At 42.5% G+C, this 19,818-nt stretch overlaps 1 protein-coding gene across 2 annotated transcripts in view; it reads right to left on the reverse strand.

Annotated features, from left to right (window-relative positions):
* Positions 1-19,817, reverse strand: part of ARHGAP6 (Rho GTPase activating protein 6) — an 866,594-nt gene extending 846,777 nt beyond the window's left edge. Inside the window, exon 1 of one of the 2 annotated variants that reach the window (XM_069204992.1) lies at positions 19,374-19,817. In XM_069204992.1, coding sequence (XP_069061093.1) covers positions 19,374-19,415 — 42 coding nt within the window. In that variant the 5' untranslated portion in view covers positions 19,416-19,817. The remainder of the gene's footprint in view (positions 1-19,373) is intronic. The other variant, XM_069204994.1, reaches the window with a different exon arrangement.
* Position 19,818: the final 1 nt, after the last annotated feature.

A 19,818-nucleotide genomic window follows, 5' to 3' on the forward strand; every position in this document is an offset into this window, starting at 1 on the left:
ATGACAAAAAGATCTTCCTTTCCCCCCACCCTCGGTTCTACTTGCATATTGGATTCACCATTGTTGCTGAGAGCTACTACTACAATTGTTTACAATAATCTATATAAAAATATTGTTAGGTACCATTCTGGGGATATGGAAAAATCACTCACGTCCACAATTGCAATCAGTTCCATGTAAGCATAACCATAAAATGGACAGAAGGGGAGAGATACAAATTTATGTCAATTTACTATGGAGACAGCTTGGACAGGAAATCAACCCTTAGGCTTTGTGGAGAAGCAGGGGTCCCTAACTCACCAAGTACAAATGGCCCAAAGAATGCCAGATGGGGCCACATGCTTGATGTTCTCAAGCGACAGGCGGCCTTGACAAGAACAGAACAGTGCCCCTTTTTATCATATATAGGGCGGTTACTATCCTAATAAATGGGAGTTGGCTTTCATTATGCCCATGTTTCTTGGTTGTAGCCACTCAAGAAATGTTTGGGGCTGCAGCCTCCCTGTCAAAAAGGTGATCACTAGTGTGGATGCACTATGAAGAGTTGATTTACAGAGTGTCTCTGTTTCAGTATTCAAGATGGGTAGCCGCCATAAAAAGTTGAATACAGACGCCGAGTTCACCTCGGAGTTAAGTCTATGAGTGGGTCACTACCCTTAACATATTTGCAACATTTCTTCGAATCAAGTAACTGTGAGGTTTACTTTTATGATGCAGGGCATTTAAGATCACTCTTGCGAGAAATAATAAAGAAATGGTTCAATTGCTATCACTTCAGCTGGCATTACACCAGGGAGTCTCGCGCCTCACTCAGCAGATTATATACCTACAAGATCCCGGGCCCTCCGCCTTGGGTACAGTAAACCTGCCCTCAAATGCCTTTCAAGACACTCACCATTAAGCCACAGGTTCGCTCTTGAAAAGGTTGCAGCATCCGGCGTTGTGCCAAGCACTTCGGGGGGGGGGGGGGGGGAAATAAAGCATGTGGGCGTGGTTGGTTTGTTCAGTAAAAAGGCTTTGGCTGATAAACAGTAATGGCGCATCGTGTATGAAGCAGGAGCAAAGAGACTGCCACTTTTACAACAAACTGAAATTAAGTTATCCTGTTCTTAGTACTACTATCATCTTCAGCAGCATAATGTATTTCCTACGTCATTCTTGTAACGTCCTCATGTTAACTTGATAATGCAAACTGTGAACTGCTTGCACATAGTGGAATCCGATCTTGTGTAAAGCGCTCAGATATCTCCAGATATAGTGCAAAAAATAAAAAAACCAGTTAATGTGGTAGAGTGTTTGGCAAGACTGAAGAGAGTCCTCGTGTCCAAGTTTAGCAAATATGCCAAATGGCGTGTAAGAATATACAGAGAATGCACCCAACAGGCTATTAGAACAGTACGGTTTGTTCAGAAAAAATTACCAATTACCTTGGGAAAACTCAATATGGGTGAGTGAATGACTATCTGGGAACAGATAGCTGCAAGATAAGAAGGATCAATGTAGAGAACAAAATATTTGATGACTGTCTCCATACAGACATGCGAAAGGAAGAGCCGGTTCTGTCAAAGGCCGGCCTATGTAGGACACCATTGGAGCGAGTGACAACGGATGAGTAGCACCAAGCAAATGAAAAGGTAGAACCAGAGATGAAAGAATTAAGCCAGTTGAGTGCAGGATCAGCGATACCAAGACAGGGTGATTAGTAACACCAACTACTGCAAAGTGATCAAGAGGAGATTAAGTAGCATAACAGGTGAGAGTTGACCAAGATGTGCTGAGGTATGGACACAGTCATACGCGAAAAAGCAGTTTCAGAGAAGTGCAGGGCTTAGAAATAAGATAACTGGGAACCAGGTAGACTGAACAATTGATTTATGTTTAAGCTTAGATATTTGCAGAGCCCAACTATCACCTTGCATGGGTTTCTTGGCACTAATCGAAGGGAGACTACAGCAAAGTGTTTAAATTTCACATTTAGTCCCCCAGATATAGGACCTTGTACACATTAAACTGATTAGAGGCTACGTATAATCTTAGCTACATGGCTGGGCATTTGAAAGAGGATTTCCTCAGTGAATATTTGCAAACCGGAAACCAGTATGTTGTGCCCATTCTTCGAGGTGATAACCCCTGGTAAAGTGGAGCAAAACTGTGATGCATCATGTGTTCAGAGAAAAAAATATATAAAATGTGGGATACTAGGGCTCAGCTAAGAGCTTAATTGGGTTATTTGGTCATACCTGATCTGCTGACACCTCTTGCTTTGATGTACACTAGAACATGTGTTAATGATGTATAATTATCAATGTTCACCATCTTGGATTTTCCACACCTGAAAACTGGATGACTTAAAAAATAAATTAAACAAAAAACAACAACAAAAAAACATTAAGACATGTTGCCCCCCACCAGGCTGATTGCCTCAGTTTGGCATTAGGACAATCACCGTTTGTGGAGAGGTGCCCACAGTGCAGTAGCAATCCTGTGCCACTTTTATTAAATAAGATTATGTGCACAAGAAAATAATGGACAAAGTTGCCCGAATGATGGTAGGAAGTGTACATTTTAGGGAGTTTAACTATTGGAATTCCTCTTTAAGACTAAGTAGCTGTGCTGCGTCAGCTATCCATTAAATAAAGTAAAATGGACACGTGAGTATGAGGAAAATCAAGATAATTCAAGTAAAAAAATAATAATAATATTAATAATAATAGATGTTTGGAAGAAAGGACTACGTAGACCTATCAGATAGCTTTTATTCATAAAATGATGTTGATATACACTTTTTAGGTTTTATGTGGACAGCACTTGTGAAATCTCTCGTTAAAGAGAAAGCTTAAAAGGGGCTTACAGCCCACCCATTATTCAGCGTTCGTTGTCCTGCATGCCACTCTGGTTTCCCTGCTTATAACTTGGCAGCGCCTCCTGCTTTCTCTTCTGCATCAAGGGTTTGTCTACTCTATGGAGCTTGGACCAAGTACAGATTTTAGTCCACGACCAGTGTCCTTCCACTGGTCGGATGCTTCCCAGTGTACATTTTATTTTTTGTACTTTCTTCCTAGCACTCCATACGAGTGCATGTGTTGGTAGGCAGTCTCCTCCACATGGCCCCACACCTTGATTGTCCCCTCTTGCGTTGCTCGTTGCCTTCTTCCCCATCCTTTGCAATACATGGCCCTGGATATGATCACAATTATTCATTTTTTTTCCAGTTTTAGCTCAAACCTGACCTGGAGGTATTGGAGCCTTTTATGGGCACCAGCTACACTCTATATAAGGTCACAATCAATTTTTTGTGGGAACAGGGATATTAGGCGATTTGCCCAAAGGCGATATCAAATGATATTGATCTGATGCCCCAACTCAAACTTGATTCTGCAGTTTAAAATTTGTCAACTCTGACTATTACACCACATACTCTCCCTTCAGAGAGAACAGATCTCTAAGGCTGTTCCATGGCATGAGAAGCACACCAATTTCAGGTTTTTATCCTTGCATTCTGGCACTTTTATTGTGCTTCAGCCTTTTAATTTGCTTACTTTAGGTCCCCCAATGGAAATAAAAATAAGTAATGTATAGCCTTTTAGCATCTTTGATGTTACAGCTGGAGAACTCCAAGCACTGCATCCCAAGATAAGAGGGCTTCTCTGGTCAGTCACTGATGACACCAAAAGGCTTCCAGTATCGGAGCACCAGAAAAAAAAGAGGAAAAAAAAAAAAGAAGAATCAAAACTGTCAGCGATAGACTGTCCTATTAAACAGAAAATATGCTTTGACGTCCCACACAAAAGTATGAAGGGTTATATACTTGCAATAAAAAATAAAAAAAAATAAAAAAAACATTTACTGAAAGATGAGTCTCTCTCAAACAATTCCACCACAAACGACTCTCCATCACAACAGTGATCAGTCACCACCACTATTGACAATATTATCAACCTCTCTCTCAAATATCCACCCACCAGAAGGCCCAGGGTACCATAAAAAAAATAAAAAAGAAGAAGAAGGAGCAGAAGAGAAGAGGGACTCTACACTCTCATAAGTACTTACTTTAAAAGTGGCCCCACTCCATGAGTTAATATTTAGCTACTGCACTCTGCATGCTACTTCCTAACAAGAATTAGAACTGTGGAACTTCAGAGAGGGGTACGGGGGATATTATCGGTCCAGTGCCCCCCGAAAAGTATAAGCAATACATAGGGGTACACCGTTCTGGAGTAGGGAGTTTCTATTAGGAACCATAGATTAGACCCTGGTCAGTCTATGCACTTCTATAAATAAAAGCAAAGTCCCTCACACAGCCAGTTGGGTGTTATTCTTCATCCTTGGGTCTGCTCCTTGTTGGACTGATGCTGCAATGCCTCATGGGCCTCACAAAGGGGCTCTTTGCTGGCGATCTCTTGATCAATGCTGTCTGGTTGAGTGCAGGGATGTACTGGCCCTGTGGGTGTAAAGTGTGAAGGACTGGAAGGTGAATGTTAAAATTGACTATAGGCCCTCAAACCAATGTGTTTATTCGATACCTATGGGATCTATGTCAAGGTTCAAAACAAAAATCGGAGTGTCAATGGAAATAATGTAATCCTACGTTAGATAGTTTTAAGATGTTGAACAGCAGCTCAGGCTTTTATGCACTAGGTCTTAAAGTAAATACTAACAAAAAGCTATGGCACGGCCAGCTTGGACCTCAGCATAGCCCATTGTTTTCATTTACTTTAAGCCTTTTTGCACCGCAGCATGTGTGAAAGTGCAAAATAAAAAATAAAAAAATTGAGCAACGCCAATAGATCTCTCATAAGTGACACCTATTGGCATTGCCAATGCTTGTTTTTTGTTTGTTTTTTAACACTGTCCACAATAGTTACTCGAATTTCGCAGAACATGCATAATACCACAAAACAGTTTTAGTATAACTGATTTGGGACATGTAGGTTTTTCTTTTCAATTCCCCGATGCAAATTAGTGTATTTTAATTTCTTTTGGTAGCAAAATTTAAATTACAACCTATTTCCCAAACACAATAATACAAATCACCCACAGTAGACTACATCCAACATGCTAAACTGCGTCGGGTCTCACTACTGGGACTTTGCGGCCCTAAGTTATTACTGTTAGAGAAACCTCACAGTTTTAATGCGGCCGCTGGACAGATCATCCTGAAAGTCTCATACTTTAACCTCATTCGGGATTACCGTAATAATAAAATGAATGTCTACGGTCAAAAGTAATGCCTTGTCATTACGTTGCTGTCACACAGTAAATCCGGCTATAATCCCAGTTCTGGTCATGATGAACACAATGTATTATAGAGATGGTACAGCAATAGCATCTGCTTCGAGGCACTTGAGCAAACAATTGTCAAGCAAAGCGTAACAGAGTAACAGCCCTGAAGAGACCGTCTGAACAAGCTTCCGGCTATGAGCTGCACCCAGCACAGACCTCACCATTACTACTTTACGCCGCACATACAGAAAGCGGACCGGGGAGTTTAATTCCCCGACATTATCTTGGCAATACAATATGGTTGCCAATATCCTCTCAAAGAGTAGCTTACGACATAAATTCGCCACTTTCAGTTTACTCTTATTGCTCGACCGACCTGCTTCTAGTGTGTGGATTTAACGAAGTTTAGCTGAGTCGTTTTTAGCGTTGGGAGCGCCTGGTGGGACAGCCTAGTCACTACTCTAGTAACATTAATCAGAGTTAACTTGAAATTTGTATTATTACCTTAAACTGCTGTACGAGAAAGACCACTGCTTTTAAACTCCTAACTTCTTTTTTTTTTTCTTTTCTTTTTTTAACACAGCGCCCCTCCGCCAAAGTTAGTGTCAGATGCCGCTGCCCCTCGCACCACCCTAAATCCGGCACTTTGAGCCGTACTTATCACAAATAAGATTTTTCTCTGACACTTTCACAAGCCTGTCATTTGTCACCATCATGTCAGATAATTGTTATAAACAATAATTTACAATTTGCGTTAATCAAATGTTATTTAAAACATCCTAATTTTCAGGAGTTGAGGTAAATTAAACTGTCTATTGTTTCTCAAATGTAATATTTGTTACAGATATACCCACTTTCAAAAACAAGTGGTGAAAGTGTGAATAGTGTTCCCATTATACTTGGCATAAACACCTTCTTCACAGCTGTGCTGCATTCTTGCATCTTTGTGGCCTCTAGATTTCTGGATCTTTCCCCAGATGGAACTCATAACCATTGCAGCCTTTCCATTCAGAGCTATGAAACACTGCAAGTCCGGGGGAGGACTGTGGCAGGCAAAGTATGCCACGTGTGGGAGCACGCTTTGTAAAGAGGTCAGCGAAGGGTGCATGGCGAGGACACCCTGCCCCTCCCAAAGCACCAATGTGAGAGGCAAACACTGTCCCCGTGGACGGTCAAGGCCAGGAACAAAATAACATGAAATGGATACTACAGTAAACAAGCATTTGCAATGCAAAGGGTCTCGCATTTGCTCGACTTAGACCGGACTTTTATTACCATCATAAAATGAAATGAAAAGTAATACAGTTTTACATAAGCAAGCAGATTTAAAGTGCCACGCCATGAGCGTGAAGGCGCACACAAAAATGAAACAGAAGTTCGCTCGCAGTCAAACATATCGGCAAATGTGCAGCGAGATCGCGCGGTGCACGAAATAAAAAGTAGTACAGATAACATGTTGAAAACAGGGAGCATCATATGTTTTCAGTAGGTGGCCGGTGCGCTCAAAGAGGGCTAAACACTAGAAAAGCCATGACGTATGCATGCCTTTCCCAAATAAAATCAAGCAATTTTTAAAAGGCAAGCCCCCAAACCAACTAAACGGATGGGTGTTGTTAGAAGCCCAGAGAGAGATTACAGCAGGCAAGAGCGCTTGCGCGCTCGACCCTAATAAAGCAATCCTGATGCCTGTATCAGTCCCCTCACTTCAGTGCCACATAGCTGCTCACTGATCGAGGTGTAAAATAGCCTCTTGGCATTCTATAAGAGGTGATTAGACACCAAAGCAGCTAAAAGGAAGAAAAGAAAAGTGGTGAAAGTACAATATTCTTATAGGGTGATGCAGCATGTGATTGGCAATATCTGAAGTTCAATTGAAGAAGACCCCAGAGCAAAAAGAAGCCACAGGAAGAAGGTTGCTTACTAAAATCCTACTAAAACAAGTACAAAACAGAACACTTTCACCAGGAATACCACAAGTGCCTTTGTTACACATGAAACCCAACAATCATTGACAAAGCCAGTAGGTCTCTTCTTTTTGACACACTGTCTTAGCCAATCCCTTTTGGCAATTCTGTGCAGCAACAGTGATTGAGAGGAAGGAAAAGAAAATAGGTCATGACATGTTGCACACAAGAGCACACACATCATGCTATTCGGAGCTGTGTCATTCAGTAGGTGCGAGCATGCATGATGCAGTTTGTGTGCAAATCAGTCATCACCTGTGTGTGCGCTGCTACGAAATGGCCTTGGTACCATTGCCTTTTTGGTTTTTGATTTACCAATGCAAGATTTGAGACACCATTTAGAGTAGCACATTTATTTTTTATTTTTTAACAGAGAAGTTTGCCTGCGTGAAAATTCCTATTCCAGCAGGCTCCACACCATAGACACCAGAGAATGTATCTTCATAAGGTATGTCTGCAACATTTGTGCCTGAGGTTGGCCGGCATCCAAGGAAAGCTAACAACCCAAGACATTTCTACAAAGTAAAGACTCAGGGGGGGATCCAGGGTGATGGGGCTTGGCTTGCAGGTCTCCCAGCACGTTTCTGATCGCCCAGAATACACTATAAATGTAGTACGGGTAGGTTAGGAAAATAAAAAACATTTTTGTCAATTTCTGCAATAGAAAATTCGGAAAATTGTGGCAAATGATGAGTGCCCCCATCCGATGTTCCATCAATTCTCTTTGCGGAAAAGACTAGCCAGCATGGGTGGCTGGGCTTACAACTGATAAGCAATTGGACAAATTTTGACCATGCAAAAATCACATTCAAAGTACACCAAGAAAAGGTGGTGGAGGTCCATACAAGACATGCCACTCAGCAGCCCACTCTGTGTGTAGTTTTCAGAAGTGACTAGGGTTGGTAGTCTTCCCTACTTTCAGACAAGCCCAGTAAGAAACATCATAAATACCTGCATCTGGGGAGGAAAAGGTGGTAAATCAACATAATTCTAAGTGTCTTTCTTGTATTTTCCATTGTTGGTTTCTTTGGCCATTCCGTTTCAGGAGATGGGCTCAATTAGTTGTGGGGTACGATTTTAAACAGGAAAAGTGTGGAAGCATTTGACACTTTCTATTATCTACTGAATTCCTATTGTAAGTCAGTCTGGAAAAACCCTTTTCAAAAACCCTCCACCCTCCACTGAATTACCTGTCATAGTTGGTAAGTCAGAATGTTTCAACTGATGTCCAATACCTACACTGGAACTCGAGGGGGCAATACAAATATACATCATTTTCAGTCACCCTCAGATTTGTATTGATTATAGTTTAATTATCAAGTGGTGCCTGGTCCCCAGACAGTGGAAAAACATACACAGTTAAGCTAGTTGCTCTTGATATCATGGGCTTTTGAGCAAACTAGATTCGCTGTATGTGTCTATAGCACACAATTCAATAGCCGTGCAGGGAGCCAGAATTGGCTCCGATTTTATCTTTGGCTAAGAAGAAACACAACCAGTGTCTGGCTTCTTGCTAGGGCACAGATGTGATCTACCAGGATAGAACAATAAGCTGCCTGGTGCAAATCATTAAATCGATCTTAATGTGGCAACAAACTGTTTTATTGCATGAAAATGGTGCTGCAACATACCCTCACAATGTAAATTCCAGTATGAGAGTGTAACTTAACAGCTTGAGGAACGTGGGTTATAGTATGCCTAGCAATGGCGCTGTGCTTGCATTACAGTGAGGGTTTAAATACCAAGACAGCTCGACTACTGGGAGGACAATGGGGATGTACATTAAGTGTAGGTTCCGACAGGATAACAGCGGTGTACCTACCAAAGCAATATGGTGCCTTGAATGGAAGAGCTCTTTAACTAACTGGGGAAAAAAAAAAACACACCGCAAGTCCCATCACGATTTTGAGACAGAACTGCCTTTTGTGGGCATCGCTTGATTTGTGTGACAGGCTAACATATTGGGCAGGACTTTTGCATCCTGGAGTAGCACTCCTAGCATTCATTTCATCATGCTAGTAACTGCGCAAACGTTTGGACCAACCTAAAATGCTACTCACTATTCCTATGCCACTTATCAGTATATGCAATGGAATCGTGTTATTTTTCTCTGAAGGGTATTTTATATGGTCGGCAATTGAGTGGGGCATACCACATCAGACAGGCCCAGCATTTGCTGTTGACACAAATGTTTCTCTGAATCCAGGTTTTTACCCGGATCATCTATTTATAGGCACAGGTATTGATTTGTGTTTTGGAGAAACTACTGTATTTTTCTTGGTGAAGAGGTTGAAGCAACTGCTGTTAAAAGCTTATCTCCCGATTGTTCAAGAACGCAGGCCCTAAGAAAGACACCATAGAAAAGGACCAAATTATATTTAGGGAGAAGACCCAGACAAAACCTTGCCACAAAGTAATGGAATACATGTGTCAAATCATTTATTTTTTCTTGACTGAACAAAATCTTCCAATTCTAAACTTTTTTTTTATTTCAGTCCTGCATACAAATGTATTAACCGGTATAGATCAGAGAAACACCACCAACCATCGCCACATTTTAGTGAGTAAAGAAAGCTATGGCATCTCTCATCGTGCTGCGTAAGCCACAGTACCCCAATGCAGGCTTAACCACAAGACAAAACAATATACACAGATTGCTAAAGCACAGTGAGAGCTAAGTAATGTGAGCTCAAAATAGAAGCAGGTGGCAAGGACTTGCTGAAAGAAAGCACAATGGGCCAGCACGGAAACACACATGCACAAATCTGCCTAGGAGTCGGAGCCCATCACAACAACGCCCGTGAAAGTATAATAAAAATGATGCAGTTCGTAAAGCCTAGTAGAGCAGAGGAAAATAGCATAAACATAAATCCACCAAAGGAAAATTAAAATAAAGATGTAATCTTTAAATCACTGCAAACACTTCCAGAAGTGGCAATTCTTGTGTAACGCCTATGCATACAACCTCCCGACTGAACAACAGCAGCAGAAGTGCAATCAGCATTAGGATTGCCTGCCAATCCCGAAGAAGACAAGCAGCCAATCAGAAATGAAGACTCAAACAATCAAGCGCCATCAAAGCTAATAGGTGGTCTAAGAGAAGTTGGTGCAGTGGGGGAGGAAAGAAGAAGGAAGCAAAAGAAGAAGATTTAATGAACATTACAGGAAAATATGATTCTTATTTTGTAAATAAAACACCATTGGATATGAGTTATTGTAATCTGAATAGATAGCTAGAATACACACAGGGGGTGGGGGAGGAAGAGGCTAAAAAATTAAAATGCTAAAGAGTGGAAACAAAAAACATTGTGTAAGTCAGTGGTTACCAACTTTTTGATTTTTGTTAACCCCCAATTTATCATTACTGGAACCAGGGGACCCCCACTGAGTAATTACTAGAATCCAGGGATCCCCCCACTGAATCATTACTGGACACTTGGTCTAAACATTGTTGATGATTTGAAACGCAAAACAATACAGAAACAAGCATTCATCAAAAACATACATTTTATTTAATTTGCAAACAAATATAAATAAAATAAGTGTAAAAAATGTTTTTAATAGGAAGGTTGGAGCTTTTCTAAATTCAATTGAAACCACACATCATCCATACTATATTTTGTTTGATGCACCTGCCCTGCTCACAGTTATCAACCTGAGGACACAAATCAAATTTTTATCCTTCAATTTCCTTGACATTTACAGTACATTTTATAATTTTTTGTTGTACATTTAGCCATTTGTGCTGTAAGCCAACAAGTCAGGCACGTACAAAACCATGGCAATAATTTAATTGTGCAGTGCTATACAAGCAAGGGCCCACCTTTTGCTCCACCACCAAAAACAAAAAAACAACAACAACAAAAAAATCCTAGATGTAACAGCTAGGCAACAGCAGCATCAGCATCAGCAAACTCCACTTTTCAGGCAATCAACACACCAACTCTGTCACACAAAAGGTGATGAATCAGAAATGTTGTAAAACTACAAGACCCTTCTTGCAATTCTCTGCTTACAAGTATCACCATCTCATTCACGCTAGGCAAGCCTTCCGAAAGTGCTCACATCAACATAATACAACCAGTTGATAACCAAACATTTAACACGAATTAGAAGATACAGCACAGAACACTTACACAAATAAACAGCACCAGGAAATAACGATAATAAAGAGCATGCCAAAAGCTTTAATTCATAATTGACCATGCCTACTCACTGCTGATATCACTACTTTGCGCCGTGACCACCTCACTCAAGGTCATTATGAACATTGTCTCTAGTCCTGAACTTTTCACCTCCAAATCACTGATTTCAAGTCTGTCATTCTTATTAATTCAGTGGAAGCCAAAGATATATGTATTTAAGACAAATATTGGCAGCCAGGGGACTTGTTACTGAACCACCTGAAATAGTCACAGTTTGACAAAGTTGCACACCTAAAATGCCCACCTACCAATTGGTTATACATTGGACAGACTTCCACAAAAAATGAGAGGTAACAGTAGCGAAAGTGTGAGAACAAGGAGTTATGCTGAGAACAAAGAAACCAAGACGAGTCGGTCTTTGCTTGTACTTTTTTTTTTTTATTGAGATCCTCTTCAGAAAATACAGGCAAGCGCAGCAAATGCGCTTCGTCTAACCATAGGCTTCCTCAGGGCTACAAGCATGCAAGGAACACGTGTAAGTCTACATTCCTGTGCAAATGATACATAAAGAAAGTGTTTCATGGTGTCTAATGTAGAGAACCCACCACCATTTACCAAACATATACACACACACGCAATATTTCGTTCTTAAGAACCAAGAAACGTCTCAAGCGGCCTAGAGCTTTAGAGGCAACATATGAAAGAGCAATTCAAAATAACGTGTGAAAAAACATGTAAAGGGACACGTAACAACATAATTCAAACCTATTCAATATAAAAATCACAAACAAAACACAAACAGGTCATAAAAAGGGGAAAAGAAGCATAGAAACGTTTCTCATCTTGTAGTTCAATAAGCATCACACCGTCCCCCAATATGATATGTGAAAAAGAGAATCTGTTGCCACCCATCCTTTTCTTTTTGTACTTAGGGGGGGGGGGGGGGATGAACAGAAGAATCTGGTAAGAAGAGCAGAGTCTCCAACTCAGGATGTATTTCTTAAATCTAGAGTTTATAAAAGAGGGACTTTCCTCAGCAAGAGCCTTTAAAGTAAAACAACCTATTTTCAAGACAATCCTTTGCTCTATAGGGAGCCAGTGGAGGTCTCTCAAAAGAGGAATGATGTCACAAGTCTAGGCTGTTTATAAATAAGCTGTGCTGCTTAGCTATGAACAATCTGCAGTCTGGAAAGTAAAGTTTTGGGTAGTCAGATATAGAGAGAGTTGGCATAGTCAACATAAGATATAACCAAGGCCATAACTACTTGGGCCAGGGCTTCGAAAGTGAGGAATCTAGATATGTTGTCTTTAATCCTACGAGGACATAGAGAGTAAGATGAATTACTGCTCCTAACTGAAATCTTAAGGATAGTTCATTGCCAATGATAACTCCCAAACTTTTGGCCCATTTCTTTGGGGGGACGGTGGATTCCCTCTGCCGTTCGGCCAAAAGGAGGCAATCCAGGAGTCCATTTTACTGCTCATGATTAAAATCACGGTTTTATCCACATTGAGGTTCAGTAAATTGCTATTCATCCAATCACGTATGTAATGCATTGTATTTTGAAAGTTATCCTTAGAGACCGAAGAGCAATCAAGCCTAAAACATAGCTGCAAATCAAAACCATACTAATATACTGTGCACTTCATGTTTCTTCGTGCTTGGCTGAGGGGGACAGATATAGATGTTAAAAAGATGTGGTGAAAAGAGGAGTCTTGTGGTACCAGACAATCCAGATGTACTTCTGAGGTCCTTAAAGGGGCGAGCCAGACTGACTGGGTCTAATTGTCCAGAAAGGATTTGATCCAGCTTAATACAGAACTGCAAAGCCCAGCAGCCTAGACATGGTCCATCAATAAATAATGGTCAACCGTGTCAAAATAGACTGAAGAACCTTGTTAGTGAAAAGGGACGACTTTGCCTCCAATAGCAGGGCTTTATAGTCCTTGAGATGTTTCCTGTTTACCTCCCCCCGTCCCCCCAGAGGAAACACAAGGTGGTTAGAAAGTATTTCATCGTAGACACTTTAAATGTGGATCTCAAAGCTATCATGGCGAAACGCTCACCCTGGTACCCTCAGATTGTAGGCAGGAATGTAAATCTGTGAAACGAGAGAGTATTGGGCAGCTATGACTATATACAGTTTTTGGGCTCCATAAAATCTGTAGGAGCTGCAACGGATGATAACCCATGATTGAAACTTCTCTCAGGGATTGAGTTCCAAAGGTAAAAGTGTCCTTAGTAACATATGAGGCAGCCTTTACCTACTCTCGGTTCACTGGGAACCGCTCCCTTGCTTTATCCTCCAATGCAATATATTGTACTTTTCCACTGCCTGCTGACATCATCACTAGTGCAGTTTCTCAAACTCACAAGACAACATTTTTTACAAGTATAACATCTCAGAATGTAATAATTCATACCATGTAAAACGTGTAAAGTAACTGAGGAGCTGGGATGGGGTTAGTAAAAATCCCATGATTAACAATATTAAATATCTGGATCCCACCCTGCACCATAAAGCACACGTAAAGCATGACTCTCCTACACAGAAGGGCAAAATCACTGTAAACCTTTCTAGATGGAACAGTGAAAGACAGCACCCCAAAATAGTCAGTTCATTCAGATAAACAGCCTTAATGTGGCAAAAGATCTGTAGAGCATAACACTACAAACTAATAATGGTCATCTTTTCCTACTAATCTAGTGCTACACTGTACTTTTTCCAGCCATCTACTAAGCGCTGTGGAAAGTACAGTGAATTAGGCATTAGGGAGATGGAGATATCACTAGAAGCAAGTATTTTGATCAAGAATTGAAGCAGGGCACAAACGTTGATCTACTGGTTTGAAAGGTGGTAATTACTCCACTAAACCACACCACCCAAACATTCACTTAGGGTAAATGAGGAGGTCACCAATGAAAATGGGCATAACCAATTATTGTGTCTGGTATGTCTCGAGAGTCTATGTTGAAATCCTCTGTGAATATTGCAAGGTGGCTACGTAATGCAGGACCACCGGAATAATGTGATTTTGTGGTCATGCCTTTTTCCTCATATTTATGGTCCTGCCACATAGTCCATCTGCTGCATAATTAGTCAATGTCAATTTTTAAAAAACCTGTTCGTGTCTCAAGTGGATCAAAATAAATAAATACATGAGAGAGAAAAAACACGGTGACACCTTGCCAGGGGTACCTTGTCCCTTTACCTCTGCTGCAGGCGTTAAACTGGTATCAGTATGATGACAGTTTGGCCCACTAATACTGCCATGGAAGGTCTCATAATCTGCCTTTTCGTGCAGTACAATTCAGGAAGGGGTTCAGAATGTTTCTTTCTACAGCCGTACTTCAGATGCCCAGAAGAGCTGGCTGGTGGCACACAGCATACCAACACCTTTCTACCTGGAATAGCAGGCAGGCTGTCCGTGTTATCAGCACATGAGCTTTACGAAGTGTGGGGCGAGGTGATCCTGGGTGCCAAGCCTTTATTGCTTACGCCAAGGTCACAGTTTATAGAAGAGACAGGAAATGATGCAGAACAAAGAGGCAAGTGTAAGATTTATTCAGACGTTCATGTCAAGCGCAGCTCTGCGAATGAACAAACCGTCACATAGCATTCTCCTCAAAATACTACATTCCAGGCTAGTGGCGCGAGGACAGCGCCGAACATAACAAACGATAACAACATGACTGCCATCCAACAGACAGTGTACTAGTATGGCCAAACAACGGGATAATACACATCTATAATGCATTCCCTCCGAGCCCTTCAATGACACAGACAGTTATGAATGCCAGTGGATACATAGCTAAATAATTTGCATCAAGAACAATCAACACACAGCAGGCTTACCTCTAAATCAGAAGTGGTGTAAACTAAGTGGTATACTAACTTTTATGTTGAATGACCAAAGTTACTGGAAATCTGAGATTTGGGGGGGGGGGGCTGTCTTCCACATAATTATGGATTTGCCACATACTCCACTATCTTCTGGTTCGTTGTTTCTACCTTAGACTAACGAAACATTTCTGGAAATGCTGCTACCAGAGTTGCTGCGCAGTGACGGGTCACATTTCAGTTGCTCATTGCTGTATTTGGATATTAACCCTAATAACCTAATTCTAAAGCAATGAAACATTTGCCCACGGTGTCAACATGGTAAAAAGTCACAAAATAGTGAAGGGTATACAAGTGCACAAAATGTGCTGCATACATTATGGTTTTCCTTCCGCATAATTTGGCATTCCAGTACCATACAATTCAAGTGGTCCTGTGCATTATTTACGACCAACTGCACCAGGTACAACCAGCTCTACAAACTATCTCTGGGCTCCACAGAATTGCATGTTGTCCCTCAGAAAAGCACTTCAAAGACTCGTCAGTGGTAGGGCGATGTGAATCAACAATATAATTCCTTAACGAAAAGGATCTAGGTCCACATGCATCAAATATGTGGCTGTAAAGTTATGAACCAGGGTAAGATACATGGAAACCTGTTAGGACACTATGTCAATTGCCAGATCTAAGGGCAGCCCTTCTGGAGGGAAGAAAGGATCGCTGAAACCTCTTACAGAAAACTCCCATCAGACCCTCGCCCCTATTTGGTGTTTTCAAGATAAGGAATCCTGGCTTCTGTTTACACGTCGAGCAGCTGATATGTTGTACAGAGCGAATTGCAGCTGCTCCTGCCATGCAAGGCTTCACCTGACAGTCTGGCTACGTGGGGCGTGGATCCCCCCTCCTTCCTCTGCCTACGGGTCTACTCTCTAGCAGGGGCAGTGATGGCAGAGTCCCCAAGTGCTCTGGAAGTTAGACTAATAGAGGAAAACACCAAGTGGGAGAAAAAGGTAAACCAGCCTTACCGAAAACACTGAACAAAACCTCAAGCAGATCTAAAATGTGCAGGATCAATGGCACGTGCCCGAGAGGTGCTGTTCACCTTAAACCACGTGCAGCAACAACAACAAACGCTAATGGAACAGGGAAATGGCACTGGGAGAAGAGTGCGTGGGGCGGGGTTAGGAAAGGCAAGTTCTTAAATTTGTCCGCCGGGGTGTTTTAGCCACGGCTACTGTTTCTGTTAAATATTATTTTGCACCAGGTTTGTCTGCTACCAAACACACAGAGGGTGGAGTGTTCAGTTAAAGGAAACAGAGGTAAATGTCATTGGTTTGGTCATTCCCTCTGACTAGGGAGGGGGCAGTGTGTCTCCTGGCTGCATTCCATGGGTATGCAACGCTGACTGCACCGCCCTCGCTGATACCAGTATAAATAATGCATTCTTCACGTTCTTGGCTCCATTTCCAAATCACAGGCGAGCCGGAAAACGTTTTCATCTATTCCCACGCGTGACTGAGAATAGCCCACTACAAAATGGCGCACAAGGATTTTTTAAACACTGGTGAACGTATAATTTCCACTTAAGCTAGGACAGGGATCCTGAGTGGCTCCGGGTCACCAAGGATGCAATGCTCCAACCTTAAGCTTTAACAACCTAATGCATTGTGGGAGTTGTAGTACTAGTTCATCCCAGTTGCTTTAAATGAACATATCCAAAAACAATCATCCGTACAATAAAACCCCCAAGACTGGAGCACCGCTTCTCTGGTTGTCTGCGGACAGGGCTACCGGAAATATGTAATTCTGCAGCATTTTCCGCATAAGTATAGATTTGCTGCTTTTGCCACATCATCTGCATTCTTCAAGGCCATTGCAAAAGTTTGAATGATCATCCTTCAGTTGTTTCTTGATGTTTTAGGGTGTTAAATTGTTACGACTAGGGTAAAATCTTTCCAGAATGTAAACATGTATTCAAAAAATGACAAAATAATGAAGTAATACCATCACAAAAATGTGCTGCATTATTTGTCTTTCCTTGACGCCTAATTGTTTTTTTTTTTCAAAAGTTCGGTCTCCTCTGATGCCGTATATTTCCAGGGGCCATGTTTGTAAGTCATTTGGTAACCGCATACGGATTAAAATACCAGTGACATATCCCAGGGTTCGCTGCACAACCTCATTAATTAACCTCTTATAACCCCAGTTCGGCATTAAATCAGAAGCTGGTGACCCAGTAGACGAAAAGGGTTGTAATACAGAGGAGCCAAGTAAGGGCATGCATTCCTGGCAGGTGCACCCACCTCATCCGCTAACATCTCATTCTTATAAATACAATTAAAAACAAAACACACACACACCTCCTGCGTTAATCTCTCTAAAAAAAATGATGTAGTCACATTTCAAGATGGAAAGTTGAGCTATGAGTAACTCTTTCGTACAAAGATGCTTCTCGTTATAAATATAACAAGTTGGAAGTTATACATACATCAGCTACAGTACGAAAAGACACTCAGTCCCAAGGAGGAAGTAAGATTTATTTAGCCACCCGCATCCTGCCTTTGAACAATGCTGGCTAAACGTAGGTGGTTTACAGGACTCCCCACCTCCCAACATGGTCAACGTCTACCCTGAACCAAACAACGAACAAAACGTCGAATGCCACTGCATTCTTTAAAGCGTAATGCAGCCACACTACTAGAAAATGTTAGACAGTGAATAACTAATGAAGATACAAATACATATTTTTCCAGCACGTTTATTTTTTTCCATCACAGAAAGCACTTCCGGTACAACCATAAAACACGAGGTTTTGAAGAGGTAATTGCACTGTGACGTCAGTTAAGTGATCAATCGACTTCTTAATTGCCAGGTTACATTTCCTACGTACAAAAATTAGAAGCATCATTAAATTAGCCCACGCTGTTGCAGCAAGACCTATCGGTTTAAAGGCTGAGAAGAGGGGTGCTGTAAATTAAGTTTAAATAGGTCCTAAAACAGTGAGTGCACGAAGAAAAAAGCGAGACGTACTTCTTAAATAACTTATCCAGTCAGCGCAAGTGACGTGCACCTTAGTACGCCGATGTCCAAAACCCTGACCACGGACAACAATTCGCGTGCATTAGCACTGTGTTAACTCCAAAACGTGAACACCGAAAATCATTCGGATAAGAAGCCACAGCTCCAACTGCAGTGTTAAAATAATAAATAACTGTGCCACCGATGATCACCAAAAGCCTCCCACACCAGCCTGCTGGGACCAGGCTGCACAGCAAGGGCGGTCTGCCCTACAGCGCTCCGCGGACGGCGGGAGGCGCCCTGGCGTCGAATGAATGAAAACAACCGGCCTCGGCGCCGTGTGTGTGGCTGAGTTGCTGTCGCTCTCCGGGACGCCCAATGCCAGGGCCTCGGTGCTGAGGAGGCCCCGCCGCCCCTCTTTTTACTGTTATCTTGGCCTCTGCAGCAGGCGCGGTTATGCTGCAGGCACAGCTCGGGGCTAGCAGCCGGCTCACACCAGCCCGGCTGTGACAGGAAGGAGCCGAGGTGAACCTCGAGACACATGTGGAACGGAGCGCAAGCCCGCTGCTTCCGACCTTTACCGGGTGTATGGTTCATGCTGTCCAACACTGGTGTGTGAGGTGTTGAATGCGCTGCAGGGTGCGAGCTGCGCACGTTGAACACACCTCAGAACCAATCACATTAAAAGGCACTAAATGGACGAGGTTCGTTCCCGCCACTGCCTCCAAATCGTGTAAAAATGCAATAAAACCCACAGGGCAAAACTGCGGATTGCTGCAAAATGCATGAAAGCAAAGTCTACACGACAACATAGGCTTGGGTAGGGTTCAGTTTAGGTCAGACAGTAATCTATTACATTTTTAGGAAGCAACTCAAAACTCACCTATTTGCATAATAAATGACAACAATTTTCTTATAACTCTGCTGTAAGCTCCTTCTGTCAGCGCCGGGATGCCTCTATAAGACTATTTAACATAACATAAAAACGTGTGCTCGCTGCATTATTTTAGTCGCATCCCGCAACGGACCAATGCCTACTCATCCCCAGACCCTTGCATGGTGACTGATATGAAATGCAACAGGGTAATAGGGCTATCCTACAACATCGGCCCCTGCCCTGTTTCATCGGACTAACTTGAACGAGTGTCAGTGAAAAGTCACACGACCCCAGGGTTACTTACTGCATAGAAGAGCCGCAAGTCACTGAACACCGAGTCCCCCATGCCCAGCGGTCAGAGCCGCTCCCAGAGCTGTCCGGCTCCCCTGGCGATCCTGCAGCGCTCCCCCTGCACTCCCACAGGGGCTACATTGGAACGTGAGCAAACATCCACTCCGTTAGGTGCCGCGCGCGCTCCTCGGGCTCGCGGGAGGCTGCGAACTCCACAGGTTAATCCTCCTGACTAATTACTCCGCACCAGCCGGGCGCGGATCAAGGCATGTGCGCCGCCGGCTGTAACGGGGCCTGCAAGCCCCGCCGAGCTTCCAAGAGGCGAAACGATCTGATCCCAGGTGACGTGCCAAAAGCTAGAGAGACTCCCCCTGAGTTTCACCCATATCTTCTAAAGTTGCGGCACCTCTGAGGCTGAAGCCTGAAGATTTCTTGCATCTGCCTGTCACGCCCACCTA

This window comes from Pleurodeles waltl, chromosome 8 (genome assembly GCF_031143425.1).
Source record: "Pleurodeles waltl isolate 20211129_DDA chromosome 8, aPleWal1.hap1.20221129, whole genome shotgun sequence".
Classification (NCBI taxonomy): domain Eukaryota; kingdom Metazoa; phylum Chordata; class Amphibia; order Caudata; family Salamandridae; genus Pleurodeles; species Pleurodeles waltl.